This window comes from Lynx rufus, unplaced genomic scaffold (assembly GCF_022079265.1).
Source record: "Lynx rufus isolate CCGP_SWC_20201006 ecotype Redwood Valley unplaced genomic scaffold, mLynRuf1.p SCAF_3, whole genome shotgun sequence".
Classification (NCBI taxonomy): Eukaryota; Metazoa; Chordata; class Mammalia; order Carnivora; family Felidae; genus Lynx; species Lynx rufus.
In genome coordinates this window covers 31,052,609-31,071,329 of record NW_025814845.1, presented here as the reverse complement: position 1 = coordinate 31,071,329, position 18,721 = coordinate 31,052,609, and the positions used below count along the sequence as shown (strand labels likewise).

The 18,721-nt window shown below is 41.4% G+C and overlaps 2 protein-coding genes across 3 annotated transcripts in view; one reads left to right on the top strand and one right to left on the bottom strand.

Annotated features, from left to right (window-relative positions):
• Positions 1-10,385, top strand: part of APBB2 (amyloid beta precursor protein binding family B member 2) — a 382,196-nt gene extending 371,811 nt beyond the window's left edge. The window contains exons 14-17 of the mRNA XM_047091376.1: positions 653-736; positions 2,563-2,678; positions 4,355-4,534; positions 9,092-10,385. Coding sequence (XP_046947332.1) covers positions 653-736; positions 2,563-2,678; positions 4,355-4,534; positions 9,092-9,259 — 548 coding nt within the window. The 3' untranslated portion in view covers positions 9,260-10,385. The remainder of the gene's footprint in view (positions 1-652; positions 737-2,562; positions 2,679-4,354; positions 4,535-9,091) is intronic.
• Positions 10,386-15,632: 5,247 nt separating this feature from the next.
• NSUN7 (NOP2/Sun RNA methyltransferase family member 7) overlaps positions 15,633-18,721 on the bottom strand; it is a 50,306-nt gene continuing 47,217 nt past the window's right edge. The window contains exons 10-11 of one of the 2 annotated variants that reach the window (XM_047090478.1): positions 17,107-17,230; positions 15,633-16,271 (exon numbers count right to left, since the gene is read on the bottom strand). In XM_047090478.1, coding sequence (XP_046946434.1) covers positions 15,633-16,271; positions 17,107-17,230 — 763 coding nt within the window. The remainder of the gene's footprint in view (positions 16,272-17,106; positions 17,231-18,721) is intronic. The other variant, XM_047090479.1, reaches the window with a different exon arrangement.

Here is an 18,721-nt window from a genome sequence, read left to right as displayed (position 1 = left end):
TCTGTCTCTCTCTGTCTCAAAAATAAATAAACGAAAAAAAAATTAAAAAAAAAAAAGGAATATTGTCTTTAGTGATTTTATAACTCCTGTACAGCCTGGGATAAGAACCAGCTAGCTTAAAAATATGTGGGTTGATGTGAAAAAAATTTTTTTTGTAACTGTGATGATGAATGTTAAGTAGACTTATGGTAATGGTTTTGCAATGTATACAAGTATCAAGTTACTGTGTTAGACACCTGAAACTAACATAATGTTGTGTGTCAATTATACCTCAATAAAATAAAAAAATATATATTGATATTTGGGGGGATTCTGTTTAGTTATTTTTCCTGTCTCTGTGCCCCTTGTGAGTAAATTCTCTCTGGGCATCAACCACCTAACAGGACATCAACAACTGTTATTTAGCATGAAAAGGACAGTAGCAGCTTTAAGACACCAAGAACTAACTGTTCCTGCTTCCCTGCTGAGAAACGAAAGTTGAATGGGGTTTTGATTGACAGAGCCCCTGTGTGTGGCGGAAGACCCGCTGTTCTCCCAGAGCAGGTGTGCCGCTTCTCCCTCTAGAGACAGGCTGTTGTGGCACAGGTGGTGGCTGTGTTTTATGTGTACGTTGGAACCACTGACAAAGATCTGTTGCTTTTGTTCCCTGTAGTAGATTTTCCAACACCAAAGACTGAGCTGGTCCAGAAGTTCCACGTGCAGTACTTGGGCATGTTACCCGTAGACAAACCCGTCGGTATGTGAAACATTTATGTCCTTTCACTGTGCAAGTGTTCGGGAGCTTGGGGGAGGTGTCCACCCTCCCCAACGGGTGCGATCTACTGTTCTGCTCCCTTTCCTAGGCTTGAATTAGGCCCTTGCACTGTCACCAGCCACAGCACATGAACAGTCCCAATCAAAAGAGCAAAAGAGGGCAGGCTAATAAGCTGCTCGTCATGTGGTCCCCAGAATACAAGGACTTCAACAAGGCAGACACATAGTTCTGGTGTACCCAGCAGGCCAGAGATGCATGAGCCAGGGCTCTGCCCTTCTCAAGTGGGCCTTCCATCCCTGGGGCCATCTCTGCTTCAGTCCTCGTTGGCCTCTGGGCGGGGAGAAAGGGCTGAGGGAGCCCTCATGCTTTTCCTTCCAAGGTGTGATCCAAGAGCAGCACACACGGCAGTCAGCTCCCACCCCGGGGGCAGAACTTCGTTGCTTAGCCATACCGAGCTGAAAGGAGGCGGGGAGATGTGCCCTTTTCCTGGGCGGAAAAAGCTGTGGAGAAACCTGAACCCTCATGCACTGCTCGGGGGGGAAAGTAAGGTGGTACAGCCACTTGGGAAAACGTCTGGCACTTCCTCCAGAGTTCACAGAGTTACCATTTGACTCAGCAGTTCTGCTCCTGGGCACATACCCAAGTGAAATGAAAACATCTGTCCACACACACTTTCACAGTAGCAGCATTCGTAATAGTCACAAAGTAGAAACAAATGTCCCTCAACTACAAATGGATTCATGAGATGTGATGCTACCATACAGTGGAATTTTATTTGGCAGTAAAAAGGAATGAAGTACTAAAATAAATAAATAAATAAATAAATAAATAAATAAATAAATAAATAAATAAATAAAAAAGGAATGAAGTACTAAAAAAATTTTTTTTAAAAAAAAAAGGAATGAAGTACTAAAAAAAAAAAAAAAGGAATGAAGTACTGATAAATGCTACAACGTGGATGAACCACGAAGACCATATGCTAAATGAAAGAAGCCAGTTACAAATCACACATACTGTGTGATTCCATGTATATGAAATGTCCAGAAGAGACAAATCTCTTGGGATAGAAATTAAATTAAGTAAGTAATTGCCTAGAACTAGGGGGCTGGAAAGAAATGGATGGTGACCCCAAAAATGTACAGGGTTCCTTTTTGAGGAAATGAACATGTTCTAAAATTCATTGTGGTGATGATTACACACCTCTGTGAATTTACTAAAAACTAGTGCATTGTACACTTTGAGTGAATTATAGATGAATTATATCTCAAAGTTGTTATCTGACCTACCCCCTCACACTGCCACAAAAAAACGGGTGTGGGAACACTCAGCGAAAGGGCCCCCTGGTATAGTGCATTCTATTCACGTACAGGGCCTTCCAAACTTGGCCTTGTTCAAGTAGCAGAGTAAGGTGGAGGAAGATCGGAGTATTCTGGCAGTTGCTGGCTTCTGTTCAGTTCCTTTTTCCCAGCCTCCTTGCTTAGGAAAAGGTAGCATTTGCTTCAGTGTTATTTATATACTTGGGGCTGGGGAATCTTTGGAGAGAAAGTAGTACCATGGTCCAGTTAGACAGGACATCACACACTGCACATCTCTGGAGGCTCTCATGGCCCTCCTTTCTATTGAAAAAGCTGGCTTCCCACCCCCCCCCCCCAAGCAATGAAATGCTCAAATAGAATGTCTCCTGGAACTATTTAAAAAAAAAAAAAAAAAGATCACTTTGGGTGTAGCTGTTACTGGGTGATTTGGGCCCACATTGGAGAGTGATAAGTGGCTTTAGGACCTTTTTCAATTATCTGTTCCATCCACAGGAATGGATACCCTGAACAATGCCATAGAAAGTCTTATGACCTCATCTAACAAGGAGGATTGGCCGTCAGTGAACATGAATGTGGCCGATGCTACTGTGACTGTCATCAGTGAAAAGGTAAGAAGGATCGTAGATGCAGTTGGCCTGTCTGGGTTACAGTGAAACTCTGGATACAGTAATCTTCCATGAAACTTAGACACATAGCCAAGGCTTCACCTCCAGGGAGTTATGCTTACTTGTAATTAAAATAGCCTGCATTTATAAAACAGCTTTTTGTCCTTTGTGTCTGGATCTCTGCATAACTTTGCTCTCCTCTGAACCAAGAAGCTCCTGTCCTGGTGTTCCCCATTCTTTCTTCCTCATGGGCCCAAGAGATTAAAATCATTTGCCAGAGGTAACTATGACGCTAGCAGTAACTCATTACGGGGAGTGGTTTTTTGGCTGCTCTCCAGGCTTCAGGATTACCTGGGCTATTTGTCTGGAGTTGGGGCACAGGAGATGCTTCTGTCGTGGAGGGTCTTTGGTTTGTTCTGTCAATAGTAGCAGAGGCCGGTGGTCATCCAGAGAGGCCAGCGTTAGCCTCGAACCAAATTATCCCAATTTTATGGTCGATGAAACTGAGGCACGGCGAGGTTAAATAACTGCCCGTGGTCACAACAGCTAGAAGTGGCAAGCTCAGGACTTGATCCGGGCAGTCTGCTCCAGACTCTTTACCACTTTTCAGTTCCACCACTGTGAAGCACCTGCCACGGAAAGACCGCAGGTTGTTGGCCTGCTCCTGATTCTGTCCACTAGGAGGTCACCTTCAAGCCCAATTCACCTTCTCCAAAGGAGTTAGGAGTAAGATGCTCACTGACCCTGCCTGCCTCTCCAGCCTGCCAGGCTGGATTTCCTTAAGTCTTGAAACACGTCATAGCCTTTTCTGACTCAGCATCTACAAGCACTTCTGTGCTCCACGCCTTTGCCTACCCAACATTTACCGGGATCTCAACCTAAACATCGTCTCTCCCAAGAAAACTTCGTGGCGTCTCAGGCTAGTTTCATTTGCCTGTTAAGGAGTTCCATAGCACCTGAGTGAATATTTAGTAAGTCAAGATGTTAATGATCCAGAAGTCAACATTCTGGATGTGTTTACTAATTCACAAACTACATATGGTTGTTGCAAAGGACGTGGTGTTCGTAAGAATGAATTCCGAACATTTCTTTACACTGCATCATATGGGTACCATATGGGGACCGGTTTGTGGGGAACAAAGTGATTTGGCAGCTTTCGTACACAGTTTTAGATAGAAATATGATTCCACGTGGTATTTAGCATGGGAAGGAGAACTGGATGGAAAGCCATCCCATGGCTTTTTCTCCTGGTTGCTCTGAGGTTTCCAGCGGGTTCACTTGGGCAAATGGGTTTTGAGCCACTGGGTGCCCTGTATGGGCAAAACCAAAGAAGTATAGTAAACATGGCAGGGTTCCTACCCACAGTGAACACGCAGGCTTGGAGCCTAGAGGACCGACAGCAACAGAACACGCCTGCCACGGAGAGTGTAGCTCAGAGCGGGATTAAATGTCAGTGAGACGCCCACATAGCAATGATGGCTGCTGCGGACGTATTTAGAAACTCGCCTTTCTAGGAAAACAGTCCTTTCTAAATCCAGTCGAGCTATGTATTTTTAACACCAGTGTCTCTACACGGCCACTCCAGTCTTAATTCTATGATCTAAGAAGTGAATATGTTTATTTTATAACTCTTGCCTGGCTTCACAGAGAGAGTGGGCGCTGACCAATGTGTCTTGCAGAATGAAGAGGAAATCTTAGTGGAGTGCCGCGTGCGATTCCTGTCCTTCATGGGCGTCGGGAAGGATGTTCATACATTTGCCTTCATCATGGACACCGGGAACCAGCGTTTCGAGTGCCACGTTTTCTGGTGCGAGCCTAATGCGGGTAACGTGTCTGAGGCGGTACAGGCCGCCTGCATGGTGAGTAGTCACACGCCAGGGAGCTGTTGGACCTCCCACACCACTGCTCTTGTCTCGTATGCGGTAAATTAGCACAGAGTTACTAATATAAAGGAAAATATGTCTAATCTCTAAAGTGATGTTTTGCTGTATAACACCCTCATTCCTGTGGACACAGTCACGATGAGCGGTTTACCATCTCAAGAGGCCAGGACACCTACAAGAAGCGGGACTGGGCGGAGCGACGTTCTGTGGAGATTTCCAGTATCACTGAAAGCAGTGATCTTCAAAACCACAAATTCTTAATTCTTGATCTCTAATTAATTTCAATAGGTGATCAGGAAATGTTGGTCATGTATGAATTGGTGCTATTTAGAACGAACTTGGTACTTAAAAAAATTGCAGTGTATTGAATGATTTTTATTTCAGATAGTTGGTTTAAGCCCACCATTCTTACATATTTTATTTAATTTATATCTGTGAACTTAATCCTTAAAACAGCCATTTGTAAGGTAGTTGTTCTGTTTTCTTTATGACAGAACAGAGGTTCAGAAGAAAGAGCGGGCCTCAGGGCACAGAGTTGACAAGACAAAGCCTGTGTTCAACCCCAAGTTTTGGGGGTTTTTTTGTTTGTTTTTTAATGTTTATTTATTTTTGAGAGAAAGAGTGCAAGCAGGGAAGGGCAGAGAGAGAGGGAGACACAGAATCCAAAGTAGGCTCCAGGCTCTGAGCTGTCAGCACAGAGCCCGAAGTGGGGCTCGAACACACCAACTGGGAGATCATGACCTGAGCCCAAGTCGGACGCTCAACCGACTGGGCCAAGTAGGTGCCCCGCAACCCCGAGTTTTTGAGGTGACACAGCCAGTTCTCTTTGCACCATGTATATGATATCAAACAAAAACACCTCATCATTCATTCTGCAAATATCCTTTGAGCACCTATTGTGCTGGACGCTGAAAAAGTTCTAGAAAATTTGAGGGAACAGTATGAATGTAGGCACCGAAACCTGAGGTGGATGGTGATTCTTAGCAACAGCAGGTTCGGTTGCTGGAGTCAAGTAAAGGAGGTCAGGTCTGTATGATAAAAAGCCTGTGATATCATGGCAACGTGTTTATCTTCAGCAAAGATTATTAAGCAAGAGAGATGAATTGGTATTAGGTTTTAAAAGCAAACTCAAAACAAAAACAAAACCCACCGAAGTTAGAGGATGGGTTGAGAGGATAAGGTTGAGGTGGAGAGATCAGCCAAGAAGCCATTTTACTGGTCACATGAGGGTGTCAGAGGGTCTAAACCAGGAGAACAAGCAGGAGTAGATGACTTGGGATGTTGTAGAGAATTGCCTGGCTGGGGATGCGGAATGGTGAACTTGAAGCACCTGTTCTTCATTTAATTCAATCCACCATTTGTGGGCTGGACTCTGGGAAGTTCCAGTAGGGCTGAGAGATGAGCCTTACATTACAGAGCTTAAGTATATGAGGAGACACATAAGCCAAAATTCTGTTGCAGTGTAAAAGATGCTCTAACTAGAAGTATAAGACCACACTAGACTGAAAAGTGACCTGGAGAAAAAAGAAGTGGAGGCCTTAAAATAGACCAAAGTCTGACAGGAAAGGGGTAGCGCAACAGTAAGGGGGTTTGCTGCTTGTTGTATGATGGGTGGGGCGGGGGGAGATTTGCACATTTTTTCGGCTGAGGGAAATGAGCTGGTGAAGGTGGATTGAAATGAGGGTCATATAAAGAGTTGGGGCGAGGTCTTGGTGGTAGATTAAGAACCTAGGGTTGGGGTTTAGCCTCCTGATTGGGTCGCAGTGACTTTGAGACTAGTCAGATGCTAAGAATCCAAGAGTGACAGGTGGCATGGAGGCTGGGAGAGTTCTCTGTTTTTCTACATACAGTACATCACTGAGGTTAAGAATGAAGGGAAAGGATGAGGCGGGCTGTAGTTGGCAATGATGAGTCATGAGGAGAGGGAGTCTGCTGACTTTTCCTTTAAAAGGCACCTTTGAATGGAGACGGACGGAGGGAAGAGGGAGGGTAAGAGCTAGTGCTGTGTGCTCATGATCTGGCATCCTTCTTCCCACAGTCCTTTGTCAGAGGGGCATTTTCCCCTCAAGTACTGCGGAGCCAGATGCTAATTCAGATCTGCCTGCATGTGAAGGGGCAGGGTGGGGGTGGTGGGGGCAGAGCTGGTGGAGGAGTCACGACGAATCTCTGACCCAGCACAAGAGCCCGAGATGGGATGAAGGGGACAATAGAAAATGAAAGCATTCAGTCAAGCAAAAATGGAGGATGACTATTTAGTTATTTCCTGAAATTGAAAAGGGATCATAACAGATGGTTTTAGTCATAAAATGAATGGCTGTCAGCCGTAATTGTACATTTTAAATGCTGGTGACAATTAAATAATTAGCTTTATCACTGGTTACGGTTTGTTGTCTGATTCCCAGACTTATTTCTGTCTTAGGAACAATTTTTATTCATGTGCTTATAATTTTAATTACAACAGGGCAGCCAGCTCAAGTGGCTCAGCCAATCCAGCATGAGTCATGCTGATGACATCGGCCTCTTCTTTACGCTCAGAGTCCAGCATTTCTAACTCCATGGCTTTCCTCTTGAATTAAATCTGCATGATTCTCCATCCGAAATCTCTCCACGTGAATTTCTATCACCTGAAATATCTGTATTGTAAACACATTCTTTTGAATCCACCTAATTTTTAGGCATATTTTGCAGCTGAGTGGCATAGGCCCAGCTGAAGATGTTTTGGTGAAATTTAGAATGAGAGAGGAAGCCTTAATGAAACCCATCAGGTGCCATTTTGATTCACACTGGACTTGCCTAACGCTAGAGATTTCCGGTCCAGTGTACCGTGTTGCACACCTGCCCGTTTATAAATCTGTGCTTTGGAAGTGTGCGGTTTGGGTTGCGTTGCAGACCTGGCAAGATGCCTTACGCAGAGGAGATTTGGTAAATCGTTTCTCGTATGATGGGGTTGAAGGGGCTAGTTCTGTGGCCTTTGGGCTTTGTGACTCGGAGTTCTGCTGTGGATAGTTTATGCTTCCCATGGGGAAACGTCAACCTGTTTCACCCTGTACCAAAGAACCTATTAATATTTAAGTAGCTTTTTAAAAATCAGCCATGGAATTACTTTAAAGTGCTTAGATTAGGAAAAAACATACTTTGTAAATTTTAACCTTCTTATCTAATTTTGAAGAATTACTTTTCATTAATAGAAAACTAGGTGGACTGTGTTATATTTCAGAAGGAGAGAAACTATCTATGGTGCCAACAGTGCTAATGGATACTTTAAAATCCATTAGGATTTAGGGGTGCCTGGCTGGCTCAGTCGTTGGAGCATGTGACTCTCGATCTTGGGGTTGTGAGTTCGAGCCCCACATGGGGTGTAGAGATTACTGAAAATTTTTAAATCCATTAGGATTTAGACTCGCGGATAAAATGTATCCTAAAATCTTTTTTTTTTTTTAATTTTTTTTTGACATTTATTTATTTTTGAGACAGAGAGAGAGAGAGCATGAACAGGGGAGGGTCAGAGACAGAGGGAGACACAGAATCTGAAACAGGCTCTACGCTCTGAGCTGTCAGCACAGAGCCCGACGCGGGGCTCGAACTCACGGACCGCGAGATCATGACCTGAGCCGAAGTTGGCCGCTTAACCGACTGAGCCACCCAGGCGCCCCTAAAATCTTTATACATCATTCTTTTTTATTAAAGCAGGAAACAGGAAGGGGAACAAACATTTGTGAATGCCTCCTGCATTGGTAGGCCTGTTTTCAGCATGCTGCAAGTATTCCCTAATCATAACACCCTCTGTAAAGGTCCCAGTCTTCTGCCATTTTACATTGAAGAAACTAAGGCTCAGAGATTGAGTAACTTGCTTGGGTCACACAGTTCCCATAAATGGTAGAACCTAGATTCAAACTGTGCCCTTTCTCCCATGTTGTCTCCCAGGTAGCCATGAGCACTTACCTCACATACAAAGATGTACGTGTCTCCGACAAAACCCTAATACTGTCTCTCCCAATCCTCTTCCTTTTCATTAGCTCTTCGACTGTTTGGCATATTAATTGCAGCCAATCCATAAAGAGAAGAAGTAGAGGGTGGAGATGGGTGGAAGAAAAGGATGGCAAAAGCCACAACACTTTTGCTGAGCCTAATGATCATAAGAGCCCTTAAAATACCCACATTAAGGAAACAGAATAAACTTAGGGCCCCTGGGTGGCTCAGTTGGTTAAGTGTCCGACCCTTGATTTCAGCTCAGGTCACGATCTCATGGTTCATGAGATGGAGCTCTGCGTTGGGCTCTGCACTGGCAGCGCAAGTCTGCTTGGGATTCTCTCTCTCCCTCTCTGCCCCTCCCGCGCTCTCACGCACACATTCTCTCAAAATAAATACTTTTTAAAAAGGGGAAAAAAAAACTCTTGGATTAATGCGTAGGAGCTAGGTTGTTAAGTTTTGCAAGTAAATGTATTGGTGATGCATTAAGTCATCAAATCATAAATTAAACAAGAAAGGATGATACATCATTAACGACCATAAAACATTTTTGTTTTATTTCAGTTACGATACCAGAAGTGCTTGGTAGCCAGGCCGCCTTCACAGAAAGTTCGACCACCTCCTCCGCCAGCAGACTCAGTGACCAGAAGAGTCACAACCAATGTAAAACGAGGGGTCTTATCCCTCATTGACACTTTGAAACAGAAACGCCCTGTCACAGAAACGCCATAGCTGCTTATGCTACAGGATTCTGTAATATTTACCTGAAGATTGAATAGCTACACTAAAGAAGATGAACGATATCTGGCCTTCCATTCAGTTGCTGATGCTTTGTCTTCAGAGAATTTATCCTTAACCAAACAGTGTTAGACAAGCATGTTCTCTCGTCTTGCCACCATCATGTGATATGAAAAGAAGCATGACTAATTTTTTTTGCTATCAGTAAGATACATCATGAGCAGTGGAAGGTCTTTTTCTTATTGTAAATATCGTGAACGTTAACTTCACACACACGGAGAAGAATGTGGCCACACCCCTCCTAGTGAACTAACGCTGAGTCCTTGGAGTGAATGACGCCTGAGTTTCACTGTCTTCTTGACTGGATCTGTCACAAGAAATGTTTAAGTCCTGCAGCACTTGGCCCTGTTGCCAACATTGGAGTAGCCACTGCGTACCAGATACCATTGAATTGCTGTAAAACTAGGATGATGGGTTTTTGTTGCAGTCTTTCATGAAATTGAACCTTTGGGTTGACAGAATTGGCTGTTGGCATCAGTACAGAAACCAACCGGCAGCTTTCCTTGACAAGCCCTTTGACACATGGACACCATTTCATGTCTGCAGCTGTTTTGTGGGATGTTGGGGAAAAAGTGAAACTTGAAAATTGAAAAACAAACCAAATTTGAGAAATTAAAATTGAACAAAAAAGAGCCTTTCTTTCTAGACGGTTTTCAAACTGATTATTAAAAACAAGAAAGATTTAAGAAAATCCTAATGCATTTCGGGTAGGACATGTTTCAAACTTCTGCCTTATATTGTACAATGCAGCTAGAGAATTATAGTTCACTCTGGCCATTCTCTACATAAACATTAAAATGAAATCTTCCTCGTACGCCTTTTATCCTTAGTTTGTTAATTAGCCAATATGCAATTTGGAGTTGAGGAAATGTCATTTATATTTTGGATCTCCACCACCACATTATTTTGTTAGTCCGCCTCCTAGTGAAACCCACTAGGATTCTGTATCTAGCTCAGTCTTACCCTAATGCTTTTTGCCCAGAAAGCTGTCTGTCCATCATGTATTGTCCATGGCAACAAATTACATTAAATTTGAACCTTTTGAATTTATGTATTTAATATTGGGATTTGTTGGACTTTACTAGATATATTTTTAAATTTATATCTTTTCCATTTTTTCAAGATTTAAAAATTTCATATCAGAGCAAAATAAACATAGCAACAACGGACTGCTTATTAACAAGTTTCCCCAAAATAGCAGTTTCCTGCTTCACGTTTCTCACGTACTTACAAAGATACTCAGATTTAGACTCTTGTTGACATTGTTGTTTTAAAAGGAAGTTGCTAAGGAGACCAATCTAAATATTAGTCTTATTTGCTTCTTAATGTCAAAATCAATGCGTTAAGAACATCCGGTTTTAAAAGGAGCACTTTATTTACCCACTGCTGTGTACTTGTCAATGGTTTCCACATTCTTATCACATTTGAGCCTTACAAGGTAGGGAAAGGTACTAAACACATTTGAGAAATAAAAATATAAAGTACCAAGAGGCTCAATCACCTTGCCTAAGATCTCTCGAAAGTTTGTGAGAGAGCCGGGACAAAAGCCCACGCTTCCCAACTGTGCTATAAGTTACGTTGCTTTTACATCGGTGAGGAAGAGTCTTTCCAAAATTACTCTGGGCATATCTAGTTATTGTCAGGAAATCTTAGAATTCCCTGTAGAAGGCGGGAAATATGTCCCAATTACTCACGCAGTGATATTAATCATAAAACCATCGCCCTCTCTCAGTCCAGGACTGTTTTCCTGCAGTGTGCCTCAAATGTGTTGTAGAGGACAGGATTCTACACGCTGTGCGGCCTGTTCAACTTACAAGGTTTTCCAGAGATGATGTTACTTGTGATAGACACATTCCTAACTCATGGTACTTAGCCACCAGAGAACACGATGGAGCAGGTGGCCTTCTGCTATTCCCTCAGAACTCTGGAACTGTTTGCTAGCACCCTGGTGTTATGACCAAAATGATGCCACTCTAGAAATGAATTCTACTTCTCACCAGCCTATATGCTATTCTATCTGAAGTAACCAGTGCCATCATAAGAAATTATTGCATTAAGAAAGTCCTTACTGTGCCCTTTGAAAAGCTGTTCAAAATTCAATCGTGATGATGTTTCATCTCGAACTCCACAATGAAAGGTTTTAGTGTGATAAAAATTCTGAACAGGTCATCCACTTTTATATTGGAAATCTCTACCCGAACCCACCGTTCATTTTCTAAGGCATACATTTGTTTGTTTTCAGGATCAAGAATACTGAGCTAGCTTTAAGTAGCAAACTGATTTATATATGCAATTATAGGATGCATTAAGATGAACGATAGCCTTTACATATTGAAAACTTTACTGCAGATATTTTGTTTTGAAAATAGCTTTGCATACTAAATGCAATTAATTTTGTAAAATTGATTATGTTAAACAGTACGTTCAGACACTTTCTGCCATGGCCAAAAAGTATGTATGAAAGTATGTGTGTATTTTCCTGTGTGCGGATGCCGGTGTTTTACCTGATATTGTGGTGACATTCAGTTATCTATGCATTCTTTGTATCTGTGACTCGGTAAACAGGCAGCCATGTTCACTATGCCTTGTATGTCTTATCATTTTTTTAATTAACCTGTTAAATACAGCTTAAGATATTTTTATTTTATTTATTCTATTTTTACTGAAATATACTGCATTATCGTGTTAATGTATTCTCTTTACTGGATAGTATCTCACAAGGTATCCAGGCCTAAGTAATCTCAGTGAACTATACGTTGCCGAAAAGGTGGTTTTATAATGATTTGTAGACACATTTTTATTGGACTATGTAGAAGAAATGGCAACATGCTTAAAGTTCCTTTTATTTTTTAAAAGCAGCTAGATAGACGCAGACTGGCCACCTCATATATGCGCCTCTTGGCAGCCTCAAGGGGAAGAGCCAACACGCCTGTGGCAAACCTAAAGCACTGCTTGGGGCTGTGTGTTTATGTCCTTCCCAACACCTGTCATCTCCTCTAGGCGACAGACCCGTGCCCACAAGCCCTCTGTTCACCTGGATAGAAGACCACCCGTAGCTAATTAGGACCACTGTTTTTCGTTCGTGTCTGTCTGACTGCATGAGGGGACATTAGACCCATCTCCACTAAAATTCGTTCCTGGTGAGAAACTGTTGGCACCGCTACTTTGTCAAAGAGCCACTCCGATCTCAGGACGGAGTAGAGATTGGTAAGGTGATTCCACACAAGGTCACCTACTCGAAAGCCCTAAATCTTTCCTCTTTTTCTAGTATGACACACGCATTTCATTAAGCATTGCAACACAGATTCAAGATTTCACAAACATGAAAAACATCTCTCTGAGACGAGCACAATGTAGCCAGTAAAACCATTAGCTCTCTAGTTTGCCAGGCTTCCTTAACCTAATACCCAGATGACGTGTGTGTTATACAGCCAGTAAAATGAAGTTCAATTTATTTCAGCTTCAGAGAAAAGATTCCACTCACACCCGATCAGTGAGAGCACTCCCTGCCATCCAAAGCGGCTTGTTTATCCTGAAAGAACGTTTGGTTTTGCTTTCGGCCCCGTTTGCTGTTGACCACTTTGACACATTTAAATGTAATATGTTGTGAGAATAAACTTAGCTGCATAAAACGTCTGGCTCATTTATCTGACATCTCAGTCCTATAGATCCAGGAATGGAAATACAAGTTCAGTGTCACCACGCTAGTCATTTTGTTTTCAAATTATTCTGCTTTGCTAGTGCAGGTTTCCACCTGGTTAAGAACTAGAAAGTAACTTTAAATTCTGAGTGATTAATTCATCACACTGCTCTTATCTGGTGACCAGGAAGGACCGCTGGCATCCTGAGTCACCAACGCAAGGCCTGGGTAAGCAGTCTAGTGTTAAGAAAGTCTATCTTTCGTATCCTTTAAGAGTCTGACGTCAAAGAATGAAGAATAAAGTTGCACAGGCACTAAATCCAAAAGCAAAGGTAGCCAGAAAAACCAGTTGAATCTGGGCTAGTTCAACTGTCAGACGTGGAAGAGAAGCAGAATGTAGAGTATGTACCCATTTTTCTGGTTCCTCTTGCGTTTCCGCCCCATGGTTTCTCTTTTACTCTATCAAAGGCAGTTACTGTGAAGGAACGAAATTTCATTTCGGTTTCAGGTATTATACTAGTGGTAAGTAATTTCAGATAAAATTTGCTATTGGAGAATCTAAATACCAGCAAATCTATTTTAGATTTTTGCAGCACTTCCCTGTAAGAAGCTCAAGAAAGGAAAATGTCCGTGTAATCAATATTCTCCTTCACTCAATCCCTCATGTTGTCTGTATCCAAAGCATTTTTCCCTTTTTACTCCACAAAAGTACTTAAATAATTGATCACGTCCTTCTCAGAAGACTCTCAAAGAAGAAAACTACAGGCTTAACGAACCATTCAGAATCTCCATATATTTCTGAAGGGAACAGTGACAAGCGTGTTAGGTAAGATACTGAAAATAAGTGGCTTACATTGTGATGCGACACGAATCACAAGCTTCTCAGAAAACAGCCTGAACTATTCCTTCACAATGAGAGTTTCCTTTTCAGAACATCACAGAAAATAAGGGTCTGAGACCTGCTACTCATGGACAGTGGCATCCTTTGCAGCTTGGGGCAGGGGCAGAGCACAGGGGGAATGAGCGATTCCCTGGAAAACACTCCAGCTCTTCACCCAACAAAGTTCACTGCAGCTGCACTAGTGCCCTCGGGGCACGGAGTGCTCCAAGCCAGAGCAAGAGGAGAGACACCATATCCGGAACAAAGAAATCTATCGTTTTTTATTTTTGCAGTCAGTAAAATAAGCTGAGTATTTAAAACACTTCTGGACCTGCTGAGAGTCATAATTGAGAATTCTTTGAGGATTGAAATTTCCAAGTATACGAAGGCTTGTTCCCTTTCTTCGTTGACACATTCTATGTAAATTTTTAGCTAAAATAAAGATTTATTACCAATAAAATGAAATTCGCCGTTTTGTTGAGCCTCACTTCAAGTGAGAAAATAAAGGATAGGGTATTAGGCTGAAATAGACCTAAAAATTCATCTTGAAGAAGATAATACTCTACTGAAATCATGCCACCTGAATTGAACATTTAGGAATTTACATAACACTGTTCAACACGACTAGATTCTGAAAATAGAACTTTATATTCAAACGTTGTGTCTATGAACATGTTTTTAAACAATAGGTTTCATAGTTGTAACTTGATTAAATGTCAAACAATTTCTGTTTCCATGATGAAGAAAAAAAAAATCAATAGACCCCAAAATGATAATCATACCAATTCTTGGTAGGCAATGGATGATACATTCAAGATGAATTGACTTTTAATATAATTAACATAGTGCTACAATATATTTCAGTTGTGCATCAGAGATGATTTACCAGTTTGATTACCGTGTACCATTTGAAATGACTTGTAGATTTTAGCATTTCACCTGATCTTTGAACAGAATCAGACATTTTTATGGATTTCTTCAATAACAGGTGTCACTTGCAGTCAACAGTTTTGCCTCTTCCTCAGAATTATTACTATTTGGATGGAAATTTGTGTACAGTCACTTTTTTACAACCATGTTTGGCAGAAGGGATAGCTGATTGTGTTCAGTTTGCTCAGGATCCCAGAAGCTCTTTCGATGAGAAACCGTTTTTGCGCTGTTAACGTACTTCTGAACTGTGCACACCTGGAACTTCGGAACCTCCTGTTCTTCCTACTCAATCTCAATCACATCACAAAAACTCATGACACCACCCCCCCCCCCACCGTTTAAAGAATATTTTGATATTTAAGAAAAAAATCAACCTCCACAGCGATTGAAAATGTCAAACCGCAGGTGGATACTGAAAAAGCAACATAAAGTCAGTGTGAGAGGCCAGCATCTTTTCCGTATCTACACTCTAGTAAACCACCTCAAGTCTGTTATAAGGCAGACAGTGTTTCCCGTCAGGAAAAATTGTTGCAGCTTTCTCTTAAAACTGGTGTCCTGAGTCCAGACTGAAAGTTAACAAGAGGGATACAAGTTCTAACAGCTGATCCTGAGTCTAAGCTGGACATTCTAGAACAGATCAGCACTGAGCTGTTGAAATGTAGGAATTCTGCTTTTGTTGAAGTGCCTACATTGTTATTTCTCACTTGTCTTAATTCTCTTGAAGTTAATAGCACCTTTAGAAGATACTAAGTGGCCAAAAGGATGAGTATCTTGTATAGGGATGGCTAACCTCAGAGAAATATCAGACTTTGAAAAAACACGAACTGCTCTTGACCCCTGTAAAAAACACAAGATGGTCAAAGCCATGGTCGAGGATGCCTGAGTAGGGAGGAAGGTAAGTTTTCTCTAGGCTTTTCCCCTCTTCTGGATATTGATGGTGAGGGAAAGTAGTTGGGCATGACAGTCTTGGGTCCAACCCAACGATAGTAAAAATGTTGAGTTGGTATCTGAGATTTGATCCCTTGGGAACCTGAAAATGGCAACATTACTGGAGGCAAAACAATCTCTACAGGTTTCAGTGCCATCACTCTGTCTTCTGGGCGAGATCTTACAAAGTTTGTCTGCCGTTCATACGGTCTGGGTTGAGCTGTGTTCTTCATAAATGTAGGCACTAAAGGATTGCTGGTGGGCTTGTTGGGTTTTCTGACATGCGAGGAAGAACCAGCTGTAGTTGTATTTTTCTGTGGAAGAGATGTTTTTGTTGCTAATGTCTCTGACCGATTAGCATTTGCATTACTTTCTCGATTCAGGAATTCAGCAATTTTCCTTTGGATGTCATTACTATCATTGGTGGGGGCTTTTGACAATGGTATTTTTGATTTCTTCTTCTTCTTCTCCCGTTTTGAAGCTTTACCCAACTCAATTCCATCCAGTAGACCCTTTGCTGCAGCACGGGCCAAAACATCTTTCACAGACACTGCCTCAGATGGGTCCCGCTACAATCAAAAGAAGCAGTTACTAAATGTAGGCGTTAACTATTGTGTATATTACAAATTTTCTCAGTGTTTCAGTAAAAATAAAAGTGCATCTATTACTATAAAAGAAATGGTTTTTAGGCTTGAGTCCCTAATATAGCCCATAAACCTCAGTCAATGACTTTTTTTTAGACTTACACTTCCCCATTTGTTTTCTTTTTTGTTGCTGTTGTTTTAAGTTTTTATTTTTGAGAGAGAGAGAGCCGAGGAGGGGCAAGAGAGAGGAGGGCAGGATCTGAAGCAGGCTCTGCAGACAGCAGACAGCCCGATGTGGGACTCAAATTCATGAACCATGAGATCATGATCTGAGCTGAAGGCAGATGCTTAACTGAGTCACCCTGGTGCCCCAGAACTTCCCCATTTGTAAATCTGACAGAAAAAAAAAATTACAGAGCTTATTTTTTCCATGTGAGCTAAGATGAACTAGATGTGGCAAAGTGCTTGGAGAAGTGGGAGTGGAGAGCAGGCAAGGGAGGAACCCTCAGGGGGAATAGAAAGACAGAAAAAGGGATTGGGGGGCACTGGCTGGCTCAGCCGGAAGAATGTGCAACTCTTGATCTCGGGGTTGTGGGTTCGAGCTCCACGTTGGGTGTAGAGCTTACTAAAAACATAAACTTAAAAAAAATAGGGATTTTTGTGTCACACAGTAATAATTCTTTCTCCTGTCTTTTAGCTACTTATGAAATAAACACACCATTACAAAATGTTCACAAAATTCCTAGGTTCCTCTTTATGAGGCTTTGTTGTTTCTTAATTCTTAACAAAGTATAACATGGATTGGGATTTTTCCCCTTACCTCCCTTGTTAGAACAGAAAGAAAACAACCATTGGTAATTTCAGATGGTTCCATTCTGAAAAACTTATCAGTAGACAAATGTATTTCCTTTAAGGAGCACAGTGGAAGGACAGGAGGACTAAGCCTGCAGGAGATAAGAGCAAACAGGAAATAGTTAGAATGGCTCATTTGCCAATCGAGAGAGACACTAGATTGCAACAATTTTTCTTCTGTTACGTTTTCTAATCATTTAAACAAAAATTCCCAATAAGCCTAAAATGCTGAAGCATCATAATATTATTATAAGTTAAAAGCTCTAATATTTCATGTTCAGAATTTATCATGCTTGCCAAGGCCTCCATCTCTAACCAACTATGCCAAGAATACCAGCCTTTCCACAAATTAGAAACTCTTTTCCAACTCAATTGTATGTTAACAAAAAGACTTCTATCAAAACCGGTAAATACATAGAGTAATCACAAAGGTGGAACAGAAAAAAATCCTTTACTTTCACATGTCAAAATACAAAAAAGTATGACTTCCTTCCTCTGGTTACTTTTTGCACAATTACAATATAAAAATATGGCCTGTCATTTTCACTACATTATTCTTCTCAACTACTTTTTGAGTATTAACGGATGAGTTATGTAGTGCTCAAGAAAGCATATAACAAAAGACTTGGTGTAAGGTCTCTAATCACTATTATGTGTAAGGTAACATTTTGGTTTTTATATTTACTATTTAATTTCTCATTCAATAGTAATAAATAATAAATAATTCTTATATTCCCATGCTTTTACAATTAAAATATATTTAATCAAGGCAATAAATATTTTCCCATATAAGTTAAAATATCAGGAACTCTTATTAATAATTTGATATATTCTGAAAGTTTTTAAAACCATTTTTTTCAAGTTTTTATTTAAATTCCAGTCAGTTAACATACAATGTAATGTTAATTTCAGGTACAGACTTAGTGATTTAAAATCATTTTAAATTTATATTCATTCACTATTTGCCTACTATGTGCAAGGCATATAAAGATCAATTAATTCTCAATAGTTTACAATTTGGTTGGAGAAACTAATCAGTTTATTAAATTTTTTTTTAATGTTTATTTTTGAGAGAGAGAGAGAGACAGAGCGTGAGTGGGGGAGGGGCAGAGAGAGAGGGAGACACGGAATCTGAAGCAGGCTCCAGGCTCCGAGCTGTCAGCACAGAGCCGGACGTGGGGCTCAAACTACGAACCGTGACAACATGACCTGAGCCGAAGTCAGACGCCCAACCGACTGAGCCACCCAGGCGCCCCCTAATCAGTTTGTAATAATATAAAGAAGACCCAATAAGAATGCTGAGCCAAGGAGAGACAAAATGAGGTAGTAATACAGAATAAGGCCCAATTAACTCTGGCCACAGGATAGCGCACGTGGAGACTCCACAGAGGAAGAACCACTGGTACTGTGTCTTGAAGGATAAGTTTCCCATAAGGTAAAGAAGGTACTTCTAGGCAGAAAGAAGGAAACAAAAACGCAAGTATCACAAAAATGTTCAGGGTGCAGCAAGTATTTCCATGTGGCTGGGACATAAGGTGAGTAAAGGGATGCAGAGGTCACTTAGGATGCAGGCAGACACGTGA